This window comes from Pleurodeles waltl, chromosome 10 (genome assembly GCF_031143425.1).
Source record: "Pleurodeles waltl isolate 20211129_DDA chromosome 10, aPleWal1.hap1.20221129, whole genome shotgun sequence".
Taxonomy (NCBI): Eukaryota; Metazoa; Chordata; class Amphibia; order Caudata; family Salamandridae; genus Pleurodeles; species Pleurodeles waltl.
In genome coordinates this window covers 891249780-891274507 of record NC_090449.1, presented here as the reverse complement: position 1 = coordinate 891274507, position 24728 = coordinate 891249780, and the positions used below count along the sequence as shown (strand labels likewise).

Sequence of the window (24728 nt, the reverse complement as noted above, 5' to 3'; positions counted from 1 at the left end):
ACTCGACTTTAGGTTTAATGACACATTTTTGCTAGTTTAAAAAAAACTGCCACATCCTCTCTTACCGAATGTCAGTGGCAGTCAGAAGAGGTGGCTAACTATTTAAAGGTTAAAATGATCGGTCATTATCTCTGATGAATTCATCCTCACGAATTATAAAACGTCACACAAACCGAAAACTAAAAAAGGTGTTTGGATAGACATTTTTCATGCCACTGCACTAGTCTACAGGGACTGTAAGATGCACTTTACTCTATCTTTGAATGCTTGATCTTTCACTAAAACATCAACCTAAGCAGCTTCCTTAGGCCTAGCGGTGAGAAATCAAACCCTAGAACACTTTGCCCTTTTCCTGACACTACTTCAACTTACACAGCTGGCCACAAAGTTGATTAAATGTTTACTTATGATGGCCAATCTAGTAGTCTGACCATTCCTTAATAACCTTTCAGCTCGTAAACATGATATGTGTACCATGCCCCCTGTGGCACCGGGCCCAGTCAAATTAGACATTTAAAACATCAGTAGGGAAGATATCAATGTGATCTTCAAAGGGGTCAACATAACTAGTCTACATCGAAAGATACAGAAGCTTCACTAGAAACACTATCACACCATATAATCAACTTACTTAATATGTTGACCCCATTCATTTCAATAAAAAATATATCTGGGATCAAAATTACTAAATAAATGGTCCAACAAAGAAATGACTTACTAAAAACACATCACCACTTGAGAAACCATGGTGTAAAATATTACTTATTCCAAATAAAGTGTATTGCAAGACACACAGGATTGGTGGCCACAAAGAGCTACAAAACTTCAGGAGACTCATGAATGAGTCACCAAATAAAACTAAATAGGCCTTACATCTGCATAATACAAGAATCTGCAGAAGGTCAAATGCTTCCTAAGGGCCTGTATACTAAAAGGGAGCCTTCCACATCTTTCTTCACCAATTGGGAAATCTAATTACCTTCAATGTAGAAGGTGTGAGCCTGGCAATACCAGCCTGGGGTCTGATGAGGTATAGCCCCAAGTAAACGGGTAGCATAAAAATCTTTGCAACATTTTTAGCAAAAGTCTAACTATACCAATGACATAGATGCTTGAGAAATGCTAAAATACTGTACAGGCCGATTTATGAGCTATATGCGAAGCCAAATTATCAAAGTATGGCTTTTGGATTTTAAAAGCAGGCCTTTACTGCAGGAAAAGGCAACTCTAGCCTATGCAGTAAAATAATGGATTTAAATCACATTACTGCAAAAATATTAACTTCATATTTGGAATGCATCACTTATATAAAATATCCAGTTAGGCCTTAAGGACACCACAGTAATATTAATATGCGACAACCAGTCTTAGCATTAGATTTTTAAGAATGTCGTAAAGGAAAGCTCTAAGATGCGAGAGCAGTATCATCCGGCCGAAGAAATTTCAGGACTGAAGTGGCTGTCCTGAAGACATGCTTTTAGAATGACCCATATAGGTGATCTAAGTTCATATTTCAATCCACATGTGGCATTTGACCTATGCCACTTGTGCAGGTTTTACACATTTGTACTGCGGCTTTACCTAAAGGCCAAAAAACTACTTATTTTCGCCTATTATTTACCCAGTATAGAGGTCAGAGCACATATAATGAGAGTTGTTTCTCAGCCTTCCAATACAGAATGCAAAGAGGACAAAGCATATTGGACCTTTACACTACGATTTTTGCTCACGGTCAAAAAACACACACACAAAATGGGGAACAGACTGCTCTGTCACTATCATACCCTAAAACTGGAGGAAACTGGAACTACACACATTTTTTTTTTTTTTTTTTTTTTTTTTTTTTTAAAGAAGTACCACATACAAATCTCTTTATGTCACAAACTAGATTTGGTAAAAAAGGCTAAAGTCTAGCCTTACAGAAAAAGGCATTCACGAATGCACACATGCTAGTTGTGCCGCATCTTTGTGCAGTCAGTCTCTTTAAAGTGCTTCTATATCTGTGTATTATTTCCTCTTCCCCTGTGCTTTTAACCATAGGTTTAATTGAACAATATTCCGCTATTAAAGTCTACACAGAAACAATGGATATAAATGACAAATGAGGGTATACAGTGCCAGGCAATGGTGCCATTTTATACACTTGAATTAAAACACCTGAATAAAGCAACAAGGTTTATGAAAATTTACTTCATTTGTAAATAGCTATTCTGGCCCATGTAATGCGTTCCATTGGGAAGAAACATTCAATTTATTGTCACTGGTGCCTCATAAACCCCACTGCCCAAGCACAGGACGTGCAAGACATGGAATCAAAGGGAGTGGTAAGTAGTGACAAGATGGCAATAAATAATTACAGACTGAATGAAAAGTGTCATTACTAAAGTACAAAAGTACAGCGAAAGAGAAGTCTATGAAGTCAACATAAATAGTATTAAAATTATCACTTTAACTGTGCAAGATTGCTCAATTACCCATAAGATACAAATACAAAGGATATCAATTCGAATACAAGCCTTATTACATTTTACCTGAGTGAGTAATGTGCTTTCATCTGTAACAGCTTTGGTCAGTCTTTTAATAAGCATTTCAGACGACTGGGATTCGTTATCTGGAAAAACAAAAAGACAGTATCTATATAAATGAGCAACATTCTTCCAATTTTCCGATTTCTGCTAATTTCTGGTGCAGTAAAATATAATTATCCTAGATCTAGAAACAACACATTTAATGAAGAATACTTTTCTGACTCCTCTAAAATGTTTAATTGTTCGTTTTAGTAAATGTAAAACAAGTGTTCTGGCTTGTTTATCTTGCTTTTTGTTATGCATGAGTCAGTGGCTGACATATGTCTTTAACAGTCCACATTCTCACACTTCTTATACATTTACTGGCATCAATAGTTTTGCCATATAGTTTTTCCCACGTACTGTACAGGCAATTCGTAGGGGCAAGGAGGTCTAGATTCAATAAACTTTCAAATTTGCATTTTTTTTCACTGCACATAATCGTATCTGATATTTTATATTTTCCCTATCAATTACATACTCATTTGATGATGTACTGTAATAAACACAATCACTTTTAATGTAATAGGCTCTTTTAGAATAGAGATCGAACATGGACGTGCATGCACTCTGGCAGCTACTGCCTCCAAATTTTGGTACAAGAAGGCCCTTTGACCTCCGCACATACCACTAAAGACTGAAACTACAACAATAAGTCGAGAACAGCTCATGAAGACTAACATTTTTCCTCCTCTACCCTCAAAAGCTGTGATTATCTCTGTCACTTCACCTACTCAGTTTCACCTACCCCACACTTTAACGACCTGAAGTTCTAAAAAATGATTTTTTATGTTCATTACACAATTTGTCGTTTTCTTTTAACCACAAAATGTTAGTGCTTCATTTGAAAATGGCCGTAGAACAAATTGCTCTTAGTAGGCAGCCTGTCTTCCGGCCCCTTTGATAGGTATGAGTATTAAGAGGGGCAAGGTGGCACATTGCACACCATAAGAGGGTAATTTCTAGCCTTTTTTCTGGTATAAGTTAATTGAACCATAACTGACCTTTAGGTATTTTTCAAACAAATTCAAGGCTTTTTAAAAAAAAATTAATGTACTGCATTCATTAGTTACAATACCCATTCTCTGCTATGCAAGGCAACTCTCTGCATGCAACTGGGGCCGACTGCAGGGCATGATTTTCAGTATGTTCTTGCTGCACCGGTCCATGCATGTAATGATCTTCACTCAATCACAGCCTTGTTTGGTATACTTTTTTTTTTTTTTTTAATAAAAATAAAAATCGCGTTTTTTGAAAAAGTGGTGTCTACTTTGGAAAACCTAAATGTTGGCATTGTTAACACAATTTTCAGTAAAATTGCAATTATACAAAACTAACTATGCTATTTTTTCCACCTCAATTTTTATGCCTCAGAGAGCATCTAACACTTCCCTAGAGTTAGACACCTCTCATTGTGCCTCCGCTGTGGATTTTTTTTCCACAAGGCTAAAATTGGGATTTTGACCAAAGGTGCGATTCTCAACATGACAGGACATAATAATTTTACCCCTGCCATTTCACAACATTGTTCCCGCTGGGCTTAGGTGCAGGGTCCGCTGGCCACTGGAATAGTCCAGAGTCCAGCCCCCGATTGCACAAGGTCGAAATTTATGCTCCGTAAGTAATTTGGGTGAATATGATCAACAATACCCCAAACATCAATGAAAAAAAACAAAGGTCAAAGTAACCTTATACTAAGGTTAGGTAATAAAATGTTGCTTACATTTAGAATAAAAAAAGAAAAAGAAACTAGGAATTCACTGAAACAAAAATCAAAGGGTAAATTGATGTTCTATTTAGGTGTAGCGATGATATAAAAACTAACTTTTTAAAACCAAAAGAGACACTGAAATTCACCAGTTATAGCTTACTGAGCTAACTAACTTGTGCCCCTGCAATATGACCTCACAAATTACATCTCTCATGACTTGTTAAATGACCTAATTGATTAAATATCAAATGACATCACTGACATCACCATAAAACTCATACTGAACGAGACCTGTCTCCAGTACTATACCATTACTATTTGCGGAGCAGTAGCACTGACAAAACCATCAATGAAGTAATTTAACATGTCACGAGTGATGTAATATGTGATGTTTTAGGCAGGGCATGGCATCTATGGCTCCACAAGGGGTGCCGCATGGCCCCCTCCTTCTTTCAATTTCCACATGCCCCCCCAACCCTGGTAGTTTTAACAATTGGACCCCGAGGAGCTGGTGGTCTGTGAGGTCCGGACGGTGGGGGCTTGTGGTCCCCTGCCTACTTTTTGGAAATTGAAGCCCTGGGGAGGATGGGACCCCCAGGGGCAGACCCCAATCCTGGCATGGGTTATCAGCTACAGCTCCAGGGAGGTGGTGGTCCCCGGGTAATTGGAATGGAGGGCCGGCAGGGGGCTGAAGCGGAGTCTCAAAATGGCTGCCAACACATCCCGATTGAAGTGTTGGCAACCAATCAGATCTCTGCAAGAGATCGGGAGGATTCACAAAGCCTTTGTGCCTCTAGATATTCACAGTTGGTATTATTTTAACATTTAAAAAACTACTAAGCGGATTTACACCAAATAACAAAAGATTCCTCTCTGGATCAAAAGCTACCTTTCTGCCAAATTTGGAGTAATTCCGCCCAGTGGTTCCAGCTGTAGCTGTGTTCCCTATGGGAATCACAATGGCAAAGACACTTTTTTTACCCCCTCTTTTTCTCAGCCCCTGCTTGATGGATCACCCTGAAACTTTCCATACACAAGACCTTTGGGCACACCTATTTTGGGAAAAGTTTGTCAAGATTCGTCGAATGGTGGCAAAGATATAGCCAAGTCAAAAAGTTTGCTCATTGAAAGTTTTCGGGTAATCTGTCAAGCTGGGACCGAGAAAAAAAGAAAAAAGGGGCCCAAAATGCATTTTCCCCATTCATTTTTCCACAAGAACTTTAGGCACAGCTACAGCCCAAACTACTGATATATTTACTCCAAACTTGGCAGAATGGTAGATCTTAATTAATGCAGAAGGAGTGTTTTTTTTGTGATTTGGTGTAAATCCATTCAGTAGTTTTTGAGCAATTAATGCTTTAAACATTGTATATTTCACAACGCTGAGGCTCTGTGGACTCTAAAGATCTCCAGCTGAGATCTGATTTGCTGCCACCACATCAACCAGGAAATGGTGGCAGCCATTTTAGGACATGGGACTCACTCCTGAGTACCTTAATAAAAAATAAAAAAGGCACAGGGGGCAGGGTAGGGATCCTCTGAACCCCTGGGTCTGGTGGTGGGGTCCCAGAGAAACCCTGCCTGAGGTCATAAACCTTTTTTTCTCATTTTGATGAGAATCTGAGGATGAGAATCCTCAAATCTGCAGTAAAAGTGAAATAAAGAAAGTGAGGGCTCCCGCGCTGTAATGAAAATGTCACTTACCCAGTGTACATCTGTTCGTGGCATCCGTCGCTGAGATTCACATGGTATGCATGAGCTCGCCATCTGGTGTTGGGTCGGAGTGTTACAAGTTGTTTTTCTTCGAAGAAGTGTCTTCGAGTCACGGGACCGAGTGACTCCTCCTTCTGTGCTCATTGCGCATGGGCGTCGACTCCATCTTCGATTGTTTTCCCCGCAGAGGGTGAGGTAGGAGTTGTACTATAGTAATAGTGCCCGCGCAATGAAAAATGTAAATATGTACCTATTAAAGGATTAAATAATATATATACAAATTGAAGGTAACTTCTGAACTGCTACAGGCTTCCGGGGAGGTGGGTGGGTCCTTGTGAATCTCAGCGACGGATGCCACGAACAGATGTACACTGGGTAAGTGACATTTTCAGTTCGATGGCATCTGTCGCTGTAGATACATATGGTATGCATAGACTAGTAAGCAGTTAGTTCCCCATAAGCGGTGGTTTAGCCTGTAGGAGTAGAAGTTGTCTGAAATAGAGTTCTTAATACAGCTTGACCTACTGTAGCTTGTTGTGCGGATAGCACATCTATACAGTAGTGTTTGGTGAATGTGTGAGGCGTAGACCAAGTGGCTGCCTTACATATTTCCTACATATTGGGATGTTTCCTAAAAAGGCCATTGAAGCACCTTTTTTCCTTGTTGAATGTGCCCTGGGTGTAATGGGCAGTTGTCTTTTTGCTTTAAGGTAGCAGATTTGGATGCATTTAACTATCCATCTGGCTATACCTTGTTTTGATATTGGGTTACCTGCATGAGGTTTTTGGAATGCAATAAATAGCTGTTTAGTTTTTCTGATGTTTTTTGTTCTGTCAATGTAGTACATTAATGCTCTTTTGACATCTAATGTATGTAGTGCTCTTTCAGCCACAGAATCTGGCTGTGGGAAAAAAACTGGTAGTTCTACCGTTTGATTTAGATGGAATGGTGAAATAACTTTGGGTAAAAATGTTGGATTAGGTCGTAGGACGACCTTATTTTTATGTATTTGTATAAAAGGCTCTTGTGTTGTGAACGCTTGAATTTCACTTACTCTTCTTAGAGATGTAATGGCGATGAGAAAGGCAACTTTCCAGGTTAGGAATTGTATTCCGCAAGAGTGCATGGGTTCGAAAGGTGGGCCCATGAGTCTTGTTAGAACCACGTTTAGGTTCCATGAAGGAACAGGTGGTGTTCTTGGTGGTATAATTCTTTTAAGCCCTTCTATGAATGCTTTGATAACTGGTATCCTATACAAGGAAGTTGAATATGTAGTTTGCAAGTATGCAGATATTGCTGCAAGATGTATTTTAATAGAAGAGAAGGCTAGCTTTGCTTTTTGTAAATGGAGCAAGTAATTTACTATATGTTTTGGAGTTGCGTCTAGTGGTTGTATCTGATTATGATGGCAGTACCAAACAAATCTTTTCCACTTACTTGCGTAGCAGTGTCTAGTGGATGGCCTTCTGGCCTGCTTTATGACTTCCATACACTCTTGGCTAAGTTGTAAGTGTCCGAATTCTAGGATTTCAGGAGCCAGATTGCTAGATTCAGCGATGCTGGGTCCGGGTGTCTGATCTGTTGGTTGTGTTGCGTTAACAGATCTGGTTTGTTGGGCAGTTTGATGTGTGGTACTACAGACAGATCTAGCAGTGTTGTGTACCAGGGTTGTCTTGCCCACGTTGGTGCTATTAAAATGAGTTTGAGTTTGTTTTGACTCAATTTGTTTACTAGGTAAGGAAGGAGAGGGAGAAGAGGAAAAGCGTAAGCAAATATTCCTGACCAGTTCATCCATAGGGCATTGCCTTGGGATTGCTTGTGTGGGTATCTGGACGCGAAGTTTTGGCATTTTGCGTTCTCTTTTGTTGCAAACAAGTCTATTTGTGGTGTTCCCCAGAGTGTGAAGTAGGTGTTCAGAATCTGTGGGTGGATTTCCCATTCGTGGACTTGCTGGTGATCTCGAGAGAGATTGTCTGCCAGCTGATTCTGGATCCCCGGAATAAACTGTGCTATTAGACCAATTTGATGGTGGATTGCCCACTTCCATATTTTTTGAGCTAACAAGCTTAACTGCGTTGAATGTGTTCCTCCTTGTTTGTTTAGATAATACATCGTTGTCATGTTGTCTGTTTTGACAAGGATGTATTTGTGGGTTATGATTGGTTGGAAAGCTTTTAGTGCTTGAAAAACTGCTAATAATTCTAGATGATTTATATGCAGTTTTGTTTGATGTATGTTCCATTGTCCTCTTATGTTGTGTTGATAGAGATGTGCTCCCCACCCTGTCATGGAAGCATCTGTTGTTATTACGTACTGTGGCACTGGGTCTTGGAAAGGCCGCCCTATGTTTAAATTTATACTGTTCCACCATAGAAGCGAGAGGTAAGTTTGGCGGTCTAGCAACACCAGATCTAGAAGGTGACCCTGTGCTTGAGACCACTGTGAGGCTAGGCACTGTTGTAAGGGCCTCATGTGCAGTCTTGCGTTTGGGACAATGGCTATGCATGAGGACATCATGCCTAGGAGCTGTAGTATTGTTCTTGCTTGTATTGTTTGGTTTGGAGACATGTGTTGAATGACCCTGTTGAAATTGTGGATCCTTTGTGGAGTTGGCGTTGCTACTCCTTTTGTTGTGTCTATTATGGCTCCTAGATATTGCTGTACTTTGCTTGGCATAATGTTTGACTTTGCAAAGTTGACGGTGAACCCTAGTTTGTAGAGGGTTTGTATGACTTGATTTGTGTGGTTTGAGCATTGTGTGAGCGAACTGGTTTTGATTAGCCAGTCGTCTAGATACGGGAACACATGTATTTGCTGCCTTCTGATGTGTGCAGCGACTACTGCTAGGCATTTTGTGAATACTCTTGGAGCGGTTGTTAAACCAAAAGGCAATACTTTGAATTGGTAATGTATTCCTTTGAATACAAACCTTAGATATTTCCTGTGTGATTGATGTATTGGTATATGGAAATATGCGTCCTTGAGGTCTAGGGTTGTCATGTAGTCTTGTTTTTTGAGCAATGGTAACACTTCTTGTAGTGTGACCATGTGAAAGTGGTCTGATTTGATGAATGTGTTTACTACCCTGAGGTCTAGAATTGGTCTCAGTGTTTCGTCCTTTTTTGGTATCAAGAAGTACAGTGAATAAACTCCTGTGTTTATTTGTGTGCTTGGTACTAATTCTATTGCATTTTTTTGCAGTAGTGCTTGAACTTCTATCTCTAGAAGCTGTGAATGGTATTTTGATAAATTTTGTGATTTTGGTGGTATGTCTGGAGGGAATTGCATGAATTCTATGCAATAACCATGTTGGATAATTGCTAGGACCCATGTGTCTGTAGTTATTTTGTCCCATGCTTCGTAATATTGACGTATCCTCCCCCCCACTGGTGTTGTGTGGGAGGGGTGAGTGACGTGTGAGTCACTGCTTGTTGGTAGTGGTTTTGGGGCTTTGAAATCTTCCTCTATTCCTAGGGAATTGCCCCCCTCTATACTGGCCCCGAAAACCTCCCCTGTACTGTCCCTGGTAGGTGGGCGGTGCGGACTGTGAGGTGCTAGCTTTTGTGGCCTGACCCCGAAACCCTCCTCTAAAAGGTGTTTTGCGGAAGGTGTTATAGGATCCTCTGCTCTGCGGGGAGTAGAGTGCGCCCATGGCCTTGGCAGTGTCAGTGTCCTTCTTGAGCTTTTCTATGGCTGTGTCGACCTCCGGACCGAACAGAAGTTTTTCGTTTACTGGCATGTTAAGCACTGCCTGCTGAATTTCTGGCTTGAAACAAGACGTTCGGAGCCATGCGTGCCTACGGATGGTAACCGACGTATTAATGGTCCTTGCGGCCGTGTCTGCTGCATCCATGGAGGAGCGTATTTGATTGTTGGAAATGTTTTGACCCTCCTCAACAACCTGTTTTGCTCTTTTTTGCAGATCCTTTGGGAGATGTTCAATGAGATGCTGCATCTCATCCCAGTGGGCTCTGTCGTATCACGCTAGCAGCGCTTGTGAATTTGCGATGCGCCACTGGTTTGCTGCTTGGACAGCAACCCTCTTCCCGGCTGCATCGAACTTCCTGCTTTCTTTATCTGGGGGAGGTGCATCCCCAGAAGTGTGTGAATTTGCCCGTTTTCTGGCAGCCCCTACCACCACAGAATCTGGTGGCAGCTGAGAGGTGATGAATACAGGGTCCGTAGGAGGCGCCTTATACTTTTTGTCCACCCTAGGCGTCACTGCCCTACTTTTAACTGGCTCCTTGAAAATGTCCTTTGCATGGCGTAGCATGCCTGGGAGCATCGGCAGGCTTTGGTAGGAGCTGTGGGTTGAAGAGAGGGTGTTAAATAAAAAATCATCCTCTACTTGTTCCGAGTGTAGTTCCACATTATGGAATAGTGCTGCTCTAGCCACCACCTGTGAGTAGGCTGTGCTGTCTTCCGGTGGTGATGGCCTAGTTGGGTATGTGTCTGGGCTGTTATCAGACACTGGTGCGTCGTACAAGTCCCACGCATCCTGATCTTGGTCATCGTGGCTCATGGCGGTGTGAGCTGGCGAATGTGACGGGGTGTAAGTTGGCGAAGCCGGAGTTACAGGTGGAGGCGAGGGAGGAGGTGTTACCTTTTGTGCTGTTTGTTGCTGAGGAGTAAACTGAAGCGTTCTCTTTCGTTTGACAGGTGGAAGGGTACTGATCTTCCCAGTCCCCTGCTGAATAAAGATACGCTTTTGCGTGTGATCCACGTCAGTGGATTGCAGTTCTTGTTCAAATCTATGTTTCTTCATTTGTGAAGACATAGAATGCTCTTCAGTATAGGAGCCTGAAACAGGGTCTGATGTCGCTATTTTCAGCTCCGAAAACCCTGTTGATTGTTTTTTCGGCTCCGAGGTAACCTTCCTCTTTTTCTGTGCCGAAAATTCTTGGCCTCTATGGTCTTCGGCGCCACTGTCTCGGCGTCGATCCGTGTCGACACCGAACTCTCGGTGTCGATGCTTCTGTTTAGCACTCTCTCGGTCCCGAGGAGGCTGCGTGCCGGTGTCTCGACCGAAGTCGGACGATCTCGACACTGAATGGGCCTTTTTCGGTGCCGATCGTTGGTCACCAAGAATTTGGGTGGAGCCATGGCCGGTTGGCAGTGGCGTCCCCTGGGCCTTCTTTCCTTTTTTAAGTTCTGATCTCGACGTCTTACTCACAGTTTTTGTAGAGTCTAGCTCGTCGGAGTCTGAATCCTGGATGGAAAAGGATTCCTCCTGTTCCTCTTCTGTCTCGAACTGTCGACGCTCCTTTGGCGTGGACGCCATCTGCAGTCTTCTCGCTCGACGGTCGCGCAGAGTTTTTCGGGACCGGAACGCCCGACAGGCCTCACAGGATTCTTCGCTGTGCTCGGGTGACAGGCACAGGTTACAGACCGAGTGTAGGTCCGTATAAGGATATTTGTTGTGGCATTCGGGGCAGAATCGAAACGGGGTCCGTTCCATCGGCGTTGTTCTCCACGCGGTCGGGCCGACTAGGCCCCGACGGGGTGCCGAAATCTACCCCGAAGGGCACCGAAGCGCTTCGATGTTCAACGCGTCGTCGTATGTGTCTATCTCGAACCGGATCGCAACGATACCGTCGAAAATCTTCCGTTTTCAGCTATCTTTCCGTTCCGAAACCCGGAGCGACAGGAACACGTCCGAACCCGATGGCGGAAAGAAAACAATCGAAGATGGAGTCGACGCCCATGCGCAATGAGCACAGAAGGAGGAGTCACTCGGTCCCGTGACTCGAAGACACTTCTTCGAAGAAAAACAACTTGTAACACTCCGACCCAACACCAGATGGCGAGCTCATGCATACCATGTGTATCTACAGCGACAGATGCCATCGAACAAGAGAAATTCACAGTGTGGCCCAGGGCCTGGGGAGGTAGCACACAGTGGTTTTAGGGGGTATATGTCCCTCCAGCCTCAAGCCTGTAAGAGGCCAGGGGGACTCCATCCTTTAGGGCTGATTTATTAATGAAGGGGAGGAAAGAAAGCTTTAAAAGGCCCTAGGGTCCCCATATCCTGGGTCCGACTCAAGTGCCCCGGAGACAGTAGTATCCCATATTTGCTCCCATCTGGTGGAAACATTTTTAAATATCCCACCAGGTGGGAGCAAGTCAAGACAGCTCCCACCTAAAAGGAGATTGAGACATGCTCCTGCTGAGTGGGATCAGACTTCTGTTTCCCTGTCCACATTCCTGCAAACAGGGAAACCAAACTGATATTGCTCCCTTCTGGAAGGAGCAAGCATAAAAAGCTACTCCCTCCGGGCAGTAGCAAAGCCGGAACCTGCACTAAGCGGGGATTTGGCTGGAGCAGTGGGGTTCTGGGGCTCCCCTTGTGACCAGTGGGTGCCCTGAGTGGGCACTTAGGTATCCACCTCTGCGTACGGGGGAATGGTGTCCCGGGGCCCAAGAAGTGTCAGGGAGGGGGATGCATGCTCCCTCCCCTTAATTATGGAATTTGGCATAGGGGGATGGGGTGTCCGAGGACTAATAAGGTTCGAAGATGGGGGGCACGTGGCCCCCTCCCCCTATATTATGGATTGCAGCCCTCAGTCCTAATAATGCTCCGGGATGGGTGTGTGCTGAGATCTCCCCATCTTAATGACATGTGGTCACAGGGTATGGGTCCCCGGGGCCACTTTTGCCTCAAGAGGTTGGTTGCCTTTGGGGAAAAAGAAAAGAGCCTTGAAATTCATTGAAAAAGCAGAGGTTAAAGTAACGTTATAGCTGGGTGAGAATGACAGTGACAATGTAATGATTTAAACATACAAACCGACTGAAAATCACTAGTTATAGTTGACTCTTGACTATAACTTGTGCCCTAAGGTAACAATAACCCGCGCCCTCACCGTGCACTACTAATCACCCCACATTTTACAACACTCATCACATCTTCTACAATATCACTGATATTACTGCAACAGTTGCAATTAAATTATTGATAAGAAAAATGTGCATGGCAGGGCAAGAGTGGGTATTGCTGTGTTTCTGTAGGAAGTACATGGCAGTCATGTTGTCTCTTTTGATAAGTAGGACCTTGCCCTGAATAAGGGAGGGAGGCAATCCTGCAGTCTCCCCCTGGCAGGTGTTGCGTAATCGGGGGAGGGGATGGGGGGTTAAAGTTTGGAGTTAGCGGCCCCTTTGCTGGAACCTCCTATGCCCCTGCATTGTTGCCACCTGTAGACAGCCCTGATGTATTTATCCTTGTGCTGCCTGCTAATGGCATGGACTGATGGTGCTTCTGAAAAAAGGGGGCAAGGTCAGGTGAAGTGCCCTTGGAGCCTGCAAAAGGAGCCCCCAGGTGATGGAGTCTAAGGGGCACCCAAGGGTTTAGTGGTGTTGGTGTCCTTCCGGATTTTCTCCAACATCACATCAACCTACAGGCCGAACAGATGTTCTCCTACAAAGTTCAGGTTAAGCAGATGTTGCTTGACCTCCAGCTTGGGGCCTGAAATGCAGCTGGGCTGGGCATCTAATGAGGACACTGGTGTTGACGACCCTAGATATAGTGCTAGCCAAGCGTATGGTGTGGTAGCATTGGAAATCATTTTTCCTCCTTTACGATTTCCTCATTTTTTTAAATAAATTCTGTGGGAGATACTTTACTAGCTCTCGCATCTCATCCCACTGAGCCCTTTCATAGTGGGAAGGAGGCCAAAAGAGTTGACTATCCTCCTGTGGATAGTGGCCCGTACTGCTACCCTTTTATCAGACGCATCTAACCTCTTGCTCAACCTATTGGACCGGGAAACTCCACCTTTGACCTGAAAGGAAGTCCACTTGAGTGATGTGTGAACACCAGGAGTCAGGTGGAACAGGACTCCTGATGTGGGCAGAGTCGTTGGGAGTAGGTTTGTACTTTTTTGCTCTACCAGTGGTATCATCACTCTGGCCTTGATGGGCTCCTTGAAGGTGTCTGGTGGTGATTTGAGCATGCCCTTCAGCAAGAAGAGGAACTGGAAGGTTCTCTCCAACATTACCAGAAGAAACACCCTTTCTTGTCTTGTGAAGGACATGCATATCCAATTTGCGGGAAGTGGTCGCCCTTTGGATCACCTTGTGGTATGCCTTGGGGTCATCCAGGAGAGATGCCCTTACAGGATAATGGTTCAAGTCTGGATCAGCCCAGGAGACTGCCATTACAGTTTTCCCACAGTCATCTGTGGTACCGGGATCAAGGTTGGCCTTGGTGCCAGCGGTGAGGGTATCTTCGGCTTCAAAGGTCCATGTGTCTTGTGGCTTGACAGCCAGGGAGGGTCAATGCCGAGAGCAATGTGGGATCCAAAGCCTTTGTTGCCAAACAGAGTCCAAAGGAGGCAGAGACCCTGACTGCTGTGTGGTGGTAGTTAAGTCAATCTCTGCAGGCATCGTTGAGAAGATTGTTCTGATGATCCAAATTGTATTTGACTCCACTGAAGCCAGAAGAATGGGATGAAACACAGAGCCCCAGTAACATCCAAAACCCGATGACAGAAAAAGCAATATAAAACAATATAACATAGATGTACACTGCCAACTAAGAAAGAAGTCATAGTGCATCTTGTGGCTTGAATGACTCACTTTGAAGAAACAACCTTGCAAGCATCATAACCAACACAGTGTGTGTGTCCCCTAATGGGGGTTAACAGTAGGTAGTTCTAGTTACGACCATGTTTCCACCGAAAAAGTTTTTTTTGACTTGCCTAGATCTTTAACGGCATTTGACGAATTTTCACAAAATGTTCTCAGAACAGAAGTGTTCCTGAGAATCTTGTTGTACATGAGAAGTATCGGCGTGAAGGGAGGGGTGGGAGGTGGTGAGTTTCCCATACAGATTTTAGACATGACTACAGCCCGAACCCCTCGATGGAATTACACCAAATTTGACAGAATGGTAACTCTTGTTCCAGAAAGACTGCATTTTGTTATTTGGTGTAAACTTGTTCAGTATCTTTTGAGCTATTACAAAAAAAGAAATATGGATATGTAGGGGTGGGAAGCATTAACATGTAATAAGCTTGTGCAGGAAAATGAAGAGCTCTGATTGGCTAACAATTCAACCAGGAAGCGTTGTTAGCCATCTTGGGACTTGGCTGAAGCTGAGTCACAGAAAAAAAAAGATTTTTTTAAAAAAAGGAAAAGGGGCCAGGGAAGGAAAACCTTGACCTGTTAACTCTGGTGCTGAGGTCTCCCGCACTTGTTTTTATGAAGCCACTGTGTGGGTCTTGTCCCAGGGGGCATTGATATTTTGAATGCGGGTGAGGTGGGGTAACGTGGCCTCACAGCCCCAGGGACTGCCACCTCCTCAGAGCAGAGTATATAATGAAATGAGGGGGGCACTTGTCCCCCCCCTCCTCTCCGCCTAAAGCCCTGTGGACTGCCACCTCGCCGGGGCTAAGTTAGAATTAAATAGGGAGTGTGGGTGCACGGCACCACCGCAGCCCAAGGGGCTGCCACCTCCCCACGGCCTAACAAGTAAGGAAATGCAGGGGGCGCTCAGCCTCCCTGCAACTTTCCCCCAGGAACTGACAACTCCCCAGGGCTAAGATAGAATTAAATGCAGGGGAGGCCCCACAGGTCTAAATATAAATAAGATAGGGGGTCCATTTTTTACCCCCAGGGACCACCACCTCTCCAGGGCTAAATGAAATGTTGGAGGGAGGCCACCCCCTCTCCCCTATGAAGACAGTAATAGTACCGGCTCCTGCTATGTCCTGGGGTGATAACTGTTTGATCTCACTTGGCAGGAGCTTTGACAGCTCACGCCAACTCAGAGCAAACATTCCGCTTTCTGCAAGTGGGAGCTGTCAAACAGCTCTTGCTTGCAGAAAGCAGAGTTTTCATCTGTTTCCCTGCACACATATTTGATGAAAACATTGCTCTTGCAAGCAGGGAGTGGTTTTTTAATTGATATTTTTAATGACGTTATGTAAGTTGTTGTGAATGCTGTAATATCTGGGGTAATTAGCAGTGCATGGCGAGGGCACGAGCTATAGTTACCTTAGGGCGCGAGTTATAGTTACTTGAAATAACTAACTATAACTGCTGAATTTCTAAGGTTTTGTATGAGTAAATTCAGAACCTAACTATAACGTCCCTGTGACCTTTGATTTTTTAAAGTAAATATATATATATACACACACACACACATATACACATAAATACACACACACACACACACACACACACACACGTAAAACAAATGCTCTAAAATCAAATAAACATTTTACCTGACTGTTGTCCTAGCAAGTCTTGTAGTTCTTGCTGGTGCAGTACTCTAAGCTCTTCCTTCTCTTCTTCACCGGTACTGATCAACTGGTTTCTAAGTTCGTTCAGAGCTTCTTCTTTTTCTGCCCTTAGGTTTTCACAAACCACTTCCAGATAAGCAGAATGAATTTGCGTAAGACTAATGCGCTGGGCTTCCATGAGCAGCCTTACATCCTCCTAGTAGTAAAAACAACTGTGGTTTAATAAAATATTCTAGAAAATACAGAGATAGTGGACCTAGATCACCAACAGGCATTTTACCAAGCCAGAGTAAGAGAGTCAAGAAAAATATCAAGTTTTCTTGGTGCAGATTCAATAAAAGAGCAAGATTCTCATTTCCTACAGAATCTAAATAAAAGCTGAGAAAAGAAATTGGCGGAGCAAACAAGTATATTTTAAACAAATCCTGGACATATAAGGCTCAAGCAAAAACTGAGGCCAGATGCTACCGGATACCTACTCAACTACTAGTGAATTTCAATTTCAATGTATTATGGCTGCATTTCTAATTCATTCTGGCTATTTTGTCCAACAAAGATATTAAAAAAATAAGATGGAGGGAAACCCTAAACAGCTTAACTTACTATTTAATTTGATACCTGATTTGCGTCCATCCTCAGTCACAAACCTGACTTGAAATTTGTTTTCCATGCTACTGCCGTTTTGGCTCCAGTCTTCCCTCAAGTACTTACGTGATGTTTTATTTTATGTCAAATATGCTGGTGGATATGGTATTCATTGTGTGGGAAAATCAGCTAGCACTTTAAATATAACTTGAAATGAAATACAAAGAACAGAAAAGGTATGAAAGAGTAATGAATGGACTAATGGGCATGACATCTGTTTGCAGGACTGAAAATTAATGCCACAAGATAAAGGGATCCGTATTAGGATAAAGTCAGCAAATCAAAGGACAAAATATGAAGACTTGTAAGAAAATGTTCAAATGATAATTACAAAACAATAATACACTGTGGGGTGGGCGGGACTCGAGGCTGAATCCCTGATGACCTGCACAACAGTGCGCTAGGAAATTCGTGCAGTGAAATGAGAAACTAGAGCAGCACTTAAACAGAGGAGCTCTTTCACATTCACTTGTGATTGGTGACCACTGCAAAAAACTAGCGGCAACTTCCTACAGCCCTCCCAGCCCGGTAATCAGAGGCCTGTACTGTGCACAAACCCGGTGGAGGTGGTGGTGGCCCCCTCTCTGCTCCAACGTTTGACTCCAGGTACAAGAAGGGGGAAGCTCCGGCTGACATGGTGGATCAGAGACAACAGGGCAGAGTGAAGACAGCAGGAGCCACTAGACTGAACCTGGTCAGAGTGAGAACAGCACAGAGCCAAATGAGATGAGCAGGCGAGGAGAACACTGGGATGTACTAACACCCAGCAGGTAGAGAACAGCCCACAACCAACAACGTTGCTGAAGGCAGTACTAAAACGGGACTACAAAGTTTAGTGCACTCTTAATTGAGAATAAACACCATATTGGAGCCAGAATAGAGGGAGTCCCTTGGAAAGAGACTGACTCAAGACATAGTATGGTGGAGGACAGCCATGCATGCAGAAAGATGTCTGGGAAGATTTATCTGAGCCACAAGGGAGTCTAAAGAAAAAGGGACAAGCTTTGCCTGTTGGAAATGTGGCCCATCATGCAGGTGAGAAGACCATTTACAATTAATCCAGACTCTACACACCGACCTGATTGCCACCTGAGCACTACTGTACTAGCAGTGAAGGCCATCAAGGGAAAGCTGAAAGTCATGCATGGGAAGGTGAGATCTGTGGAGCAGGAATAGGTGCGTCAGAGATATCACATCCAGGACTTGGAGAGACAGGTAGAGATTTAGTGAAGTAATGGAACGAATGGCCACCTTCAAGGTTGGGCTTGCCCAACTAAGGGAATCACCCTGATATTTACCTATCTCACAAATACAAGAATAGGGCGGTGCTTCGAGATCTGGGGTTCCTTAGTCACGGAGAATTACGGAGAAAGCACTGCAAAGAAATGGGAGATGTGCAAGAGAACTCCTAGGAGAACAAGAGATGGTGGAACCACATTTGGTCAAAACTGCTTACTGAATTCTCTTAAAAAAACGTGGACTCACACTAACGAAAGGGGGTACCATAAAGGGGACTTAATTTATGGACTGTCCAGGAAAAATACCTAATGACGCAGTGAGGCAGAAGACTGTGTAGTTTGGGTGAACGCATATCGCTTTACAGGAAATGAGCACTCTTGGAATTCCGCAAAGCCCGGATAGTGAAAGGCTTGGATCTGTCTATCGGTTTCCCTGCAAAGCTCGAAGTGGAACATCTTAGAAAGAAGTACCAGTTCAAAAAAGAGAGACTGCCAAGGCATTCTTGGATGGGCTGGTCTCCGGGGCTGGCTCATAGATCCCCGGGTAATATGATCATTATGAAGCTCTTGCAGGGGACTTATGGATCTGGGAAAACCGAGCAGACTAGGGTAATTTTGTGTGTGTGTGTGTGTGTGTGTGTGTGTGTGTGTGTGTGTGTGTGGGGGGGGGGGGAGGTGGGAGGGGGGGGGGCAAGATATGGGTTGGCAGTCTTTAGAGAAACTTTGTTGTGGGATGTGGACAATAATCATCTTTGTTCATTTCCCCTTTTTTTGCTCCATGGGGTCTACCTGCAGTGAATTAACTGGTAATACAGAAGCGGATTTAATATTTTGGAAACTTGCACACTATGGCCCTGTAGTTAGTCAGGCTGCTGCTGCCGACAGTACTACTCAGTGCAATGTGTCCATCTGAAATTCTTGCAGTTGGGTTTATTAAATAAAAATATTTAAATGAAAAAAATAGGGAAATGCATTCCTTAAAAAACACAAGGCACGTGTCAGAACAAGAAAGCAACTGTAGGGAATCTCTGAAGATGCATTTATTTTGAGTTCACAAACAGGAAACCATGGGCAGTGTGGCTAACAGTTTGGCAATTACTGTCATAAGATGGGGTTTAATACATTTCAAAGACTTGATGATCAAACTCTTTCTGTATGTAGTAGAAAAGATGCCAATTTGTTTAAAACTAGGGAATGCTTACGAAGATCATATTAATCTGCCACCTCTACATCAATCATGGTTGTAACATTTTAAACAGTCTTCCACCCTAGAAAAAGTGACAGAGTTCAGTCAGATGTATTTGACTCACAGGCAATGACTGACTGCTCCAGGCTGCTTAAGACGAATCTGGTGGACAGAATAACGTATCCACTCCAGGAGTCTGTGTCTGACCTCATGATCATAAAGTCAAATATGGGTAGGTCCACTCAGCCTTTCATTATGCCAAGGTTAATAAAATGAAAGCCATTGAGTTGGGTAAAAAAAAAAAAAAAATCAACTTTTTATTCACAGCAAGGATGTCCCAACAGATGAACGTGCACTTCACAGATGCATGCTATGTTACTTATACAAACCTTTCAAGCTCTTTTGAACTCATTGGATCCTTCCTTCAAAATGTAAACCTGCCAAAATAGGATTTTCGGGAAATACAATCCATAGGAGCTAATTCTCCAAAGGTACTCCGCTATTATTACCTTATTTTGTTCTGTTTATACCTGGCAAATATTTTGCACCTGATTAAACAACACATCTCTCTTATCACATATGCACCCTTTTGCATGGTAAATGCACATTCCCAGCTGGTTTCAGGCTAGTGTTCAATCTAATAGCCTAGACCTCATAACCTAACATCAAAGAAATATGACTCAAGTTATCATCTGGTGAAGACGTCCGTTTGATAATATCTGGAGCTGCAGCCTAGGAAAAACTTCCCTTTCTATCAAACATCTGTCTGACATAAAGTAAAGATCACCCAGCAGTTCTAAGGGTGGCTCTATCCTTATGGTCTATTGCCCTGGAAGCTGGGTACTTTTACTGCAGATATTAAACAAAGGCCTCTTAAGCTCACTTTGCTAACCAGGGGAAGCAGTAGTTAGGAAGCCAGGACCTAAGTCCAAAGTGGTCAGATGGCTGCTACTTGATCCATCGTCACACAAGTACTGCAAGTGTGAGTGCATAAGATTTCCCATTCATTTGTGATGTCAGAATGATAGTAAAGCTCTAATAGGCATTCAAAAGAGAGAAGGAAATCAGACGATTCTACTGACAACCATATTCCAAAGTTACCTGAAAAACAGGAATGGGATAGTTTAGAGATTAACTAAGCAATGAGACTTGTGACAATATCACTGAAATTGCACAATGCTATTCTTTGGGTGTCATCCTTTGACTGGGAAATACCTTGGATAGCTCACTCTCTATTCTTTTTTCTGCAGTTTGCCTCCAATTTTACTGCACCTGAGAGTATTTAGGGACAGTAGCAGGAAGCGGAGACTTATGTTTAGCAAAACCAGCTGATTATGTATTTGGTACCGTCTTTATCCATGTATTTGTAGGATTAGAAGTTCACCATGTACTTCTGAATGTCTAATGCTATATACGTTGTGATGGAGGTCAAGTGCAGTTGATGGAATGAATGTGCCCAATTCTACCATGAAGGGAGACCTTGTGGGTAAATTAAAATCCTAATTCTGGAGAGAGGAAAGTCGTTTAAAAAAAAAGAAAAAAAATTGACATCAGTGTGCAGAGGTGGCGCTTATATACAACATCATCCCAGCAGATGTCAAATGTTGTTCGTGCTGCAAGAAAATGATCTGGTCTTTGGAGTTAGACATGCTGGAGACATGTGTGGCTGGACAGTCAGCCTGGCCCTGGAGATGGGTGCTGTGAAACAGTAGGTGATCGAGCAACTACGTTAGACCTCACAAGATAGAGATATAACACAGGGTGGAGGCAGAATCCAGCATCCATGTGCGCGTACATGCACAGAGGGTTTTGACCCTGGAGCTACATCAGTGGCCACCAGGCATAATCTTGTCTGTAGGATACTAACACTATGTGCATTTATAAAGTGATAGATGGCAGTCTGGGTGTGCTCACCAGGCAAAACCACAAGCCTCAGGTGTTGAGCTGGTGTGAATTTAATGGCCAGGACAATGTGTCCCCATTTGTTCACTCTTGTCGTGGTTGGACCAGCTCTGTTATCTGAATGCACAGAGTCATCGCACATAGGCAAAGGTTAAGTTGACAACCCGGATTTCAGTAATAAGCTCCCTTTTTACTGGCTGGTCAAGTCACTTATCAGGACGCAAAGCAGGGCACTTAAAGTCACTAAGAAGGCGCTGCAAAGATAGAGTACACCAAAGCCCTCATCATGTCAAGCATGGACATTTGTAATGATTGCTTTGGGACCTCACCAGAACACATATTGCCATTCTAAAAAGCCTTCAAAACCATACCACCAGAATCTCCCTTACCCTACATGAAGAACAAGTTATTTACCTTTGGTAACTAATTATCTGGTAGAGACATATTCTAGTTGCAGATTCCTTACCTTAGAATTTCCCCCAGACGTCAGACTAGATCCAGAGATTTTTCTTTGAGCAGTACCCTTGCGCACCATCAGGTGGTGTCTGTCAACTCCACGTGGTCACCATAACGATGTCACGGTCATATATAGGCACCACCCCGGTGCTCTGACGTCAGTTTCTTTTTACAACTTTCCACGGCAGTAGCGCGGAGCCATGAAGAACATAGATATTGGTGTGCCAGAACTAGGGCCTTAAAAGGAAGCCCCTGCCCCTAGAAATCAGTTTGCAAGCGGGGAGGATGGGGGGAGGGTCGGTTAGGAATCTGCAACTAGAATATGTCTCTACCAGGTAAGACCAAAGTAGCCGTCTCTGCAGACCTGACTGTCCAGGCAGCAATGATTTGTGAATGTGTGCATAGACGCCCATGTTTCTGGACCGGAACTTCACATGTCAATGCTGTGATTGCAGCAGTAGCTCTGGTGGAATGAGCACGCAATCCCTCAAGGCGTTGCTTCTTTGCCAAAGTGTAGCACATCTTGATGCAGAGGACAACACATCAAGAGATGGTCCACTTCTGCACTGCCTGTCCTTTCTTCGCACCCACATAACCTATGAAGAGTTGATCATCCACCTGGAAATCTTTAGTACGATTGAGGTAGAATGCCAACTCTCTTTTGGGATTCAGACAGTGGAGTCTCTCCTCCTTATGAGAAGGATGTGGGGGTGCGTAAAAAGTAGGCTAAGTGATGGATTGGCCTACATGAAATGGCATGACCACTTTAGGAAGACAGAAGGCCCTAGTCCAAATCACCACTTTGTCAGGATGGACAGATAGAAATGGTGGCTTCGAAAAAAGAACTTGAATCTCACTCACTCTGCAAGCAGAGGTGATGGCAATAAGGAAAGCGGTTTTCAATCGGAGGAGCCGCAAGGGACAATTATGTAATGGGTCAAAAGGAGCACACAAGGTATGTAAGCACCAAAGCAGAGCCCTGCTGGGCAAGAGAAAGAATGAACAGTAGAACCTCAGACAAAGGTGCAGAAAGGGGATCAACTGACTTGTTGGTACACACTGCCACAAATTTATCTCAATGACAAGTGTGTATCGTTATGGTGGAGGGACGCCTGGCTGCCACGATAACATTACAGACTTCAGGCGGAAGGTCGAAAGCTGTCAACTGCAGACGCTCAATCTCCACACAAAAGGGTGGAGACTGGGCAGGTTTGGGTGGAGATCCTTCCCCTGCTGCTGCGACAGAAGATCCTCATGAAGGGGCACTCTGATCGGAGGATCGATGGCCATGCTCAGAAACTCGGATACCATATTCTTCATGCGCAGTCCGAAGCCACCTTATTACTTGGCCCCGGTCGTTCTTGAACTTCTCTAGAGCTCTGGGCAGACGTTGTATTGGTGGGACGGCGTAATGGAGGCCTGAGCTCCACTCAAGACAAAAAGCATATCTGAGCAAGTTCCGCCCTGGAAACTCCAATGCACAAAACAGCAGACATTGCACTTTCTCTGCAGAGACGAACAGATCTAACCAAAGCTCTAAGCCCCTTAAAGAGACCTTGTGCCACCTCTGGCTGGAAACACCACTAGCGATCGACCATCCATTGACGGCTGAGTTTGTCTGCTCTGGTGTTCAGAGAGCCCACCAGGTGTTGAACCACCAGGCATATGCCCTGACTCCCCAGTTATGTCCAGAGACGCAGAGCCTCTTGATAAAGGGTCTACAACCCCACTCCACCCTGCTTGCTGCAGTACCACATTCGTGAACACACCGCCACTACTTTTCTTTGGAGACAGGGAAGGAATGCGTTCAATGAAAGCCTGATCGCCCTGAGCTCCAGAAGGTTGATGTGGAGTACGGACTCCGTTGGAGACCAGACATCTGTGATCTCCACCTTCCCTATGTGGCCGCCCCATCTCAGGAGGGACGCATCTATCACTACTGTGAGATCTGGTTGGGGATGGGTGAGGGATCTACCTCTGACCCAATCTGAATTCATAGCCACCACTGCAGATCTTCTGCAGTTCCCTCTGAGATCTGGACGATGTCAGAGAGATTTCCTTTATGCTGCGCCCACTGCAAATTCAGGTCCCACTGCAGAGCCAGCAGCAGGATGCAGAAAGCCACGAGGCCCAGAAGCCTCAGTCATTCTCACCGAAACCCAGGACAGAGGCCGAAACACCGGTATCATAGCCTGAATATCCTGGACTCGCTTTTCGGGAGGATAGGCTTAAACTGCACTATGTTCAGAACAGTTCAGATGAAAGGGAGCGTCTGGGAGGGAGTCAGGTGTAACTTCGGCATATTTATAGTGAACCCCAGTGAATGCCGGGGGCTCGCCGTAGTCTGGAGGTGGTAGACGACAGCCTGGGGCGAGCTTGCCTTCAAAAGCCAGTTGTCAAAGGTAGGGGAAGACAAACTCCTAGCCACACAGAGAAGCTGCGACCACCAGCATCACATTTGTGAACACCTAAGGGGCACTGGTAAGGCCGAAAGGGAGCACAGTAAGCTGAAAATGCTTGAGACTTGACACAAACCATAAGTAACGTCTATGCGTAGGCAGGACGGGAATATGAAAATAGGTGTCCTACAGGTCTAACACTACCATCCAGTCTCCGGGGCAGAAAGGACCTGAGCTAGAGTGAGCAATTTGAACTTTTCCTCCCTGAGGAAGAAATTGGGGGCCTGGAGGTCTAGGATAGGACGAAAGCCCTTGTCCTTTTTGGGCACCAGAAAGTAGCGGGAATAACAACCACAACCTACTTCTGGCACAGGGACCCTCTGTATGGCTCCCTTGGCCAAGAGAGCCATAACCTCCTTGCGGAGAACTGCGAAATGATCCTTCATCAGGCAATCGTAGGATGGTGGCAAGGCAGAGGGGTAGTCTCCAAGGGGAGGAAGTAGCCCCTTCGGACTAGTAGCAAAACCCACATGTCCATCGTGATGTATTCCCAGTGGGGCAGGTGATGGCGGATCCTGCCTCCGACTGGTCCGGGATGGAGCGATGGACTAGGAAGGCTTGGACGCTGCAGTAAGGGCGGTGGTGGACTGGGCGGACCACTGGCTTCCTGAT

At 44.4% G+C, this 24728-nt stretch overlaps 1 protein-coding gene across 9 annotated transcripts in view; it reads right to left on the bottom strand.

Annotated features, from left to right (window-relative positions):
* Window positions 1-24728, bottom strand: part of AKAP9 (A-kinase anchoring protein 9) — a 969300-nt gene that overhangs the window by 749127 nt on the left and 195445 nt on the right. For all 9 annotated transcript variants that reach the window (XM_069211620.1, XM_069211621.1, XM_069211624.1 and 6 more), the window contains 2 exons: window positions 16213-16426; window positions 2532-2611 (listed from right to left, as the gene is read on the bottom strand). In XM_069211620.1, coding sequence (XP_069067721.1) covers window positions 2532-2611; window positions 16213-16426 — 294 coding nt within the window. The remainder of the gene's footprint in view (window positions 1-2531; window positions 2612-16212; window positions 16427-24728) is intronic.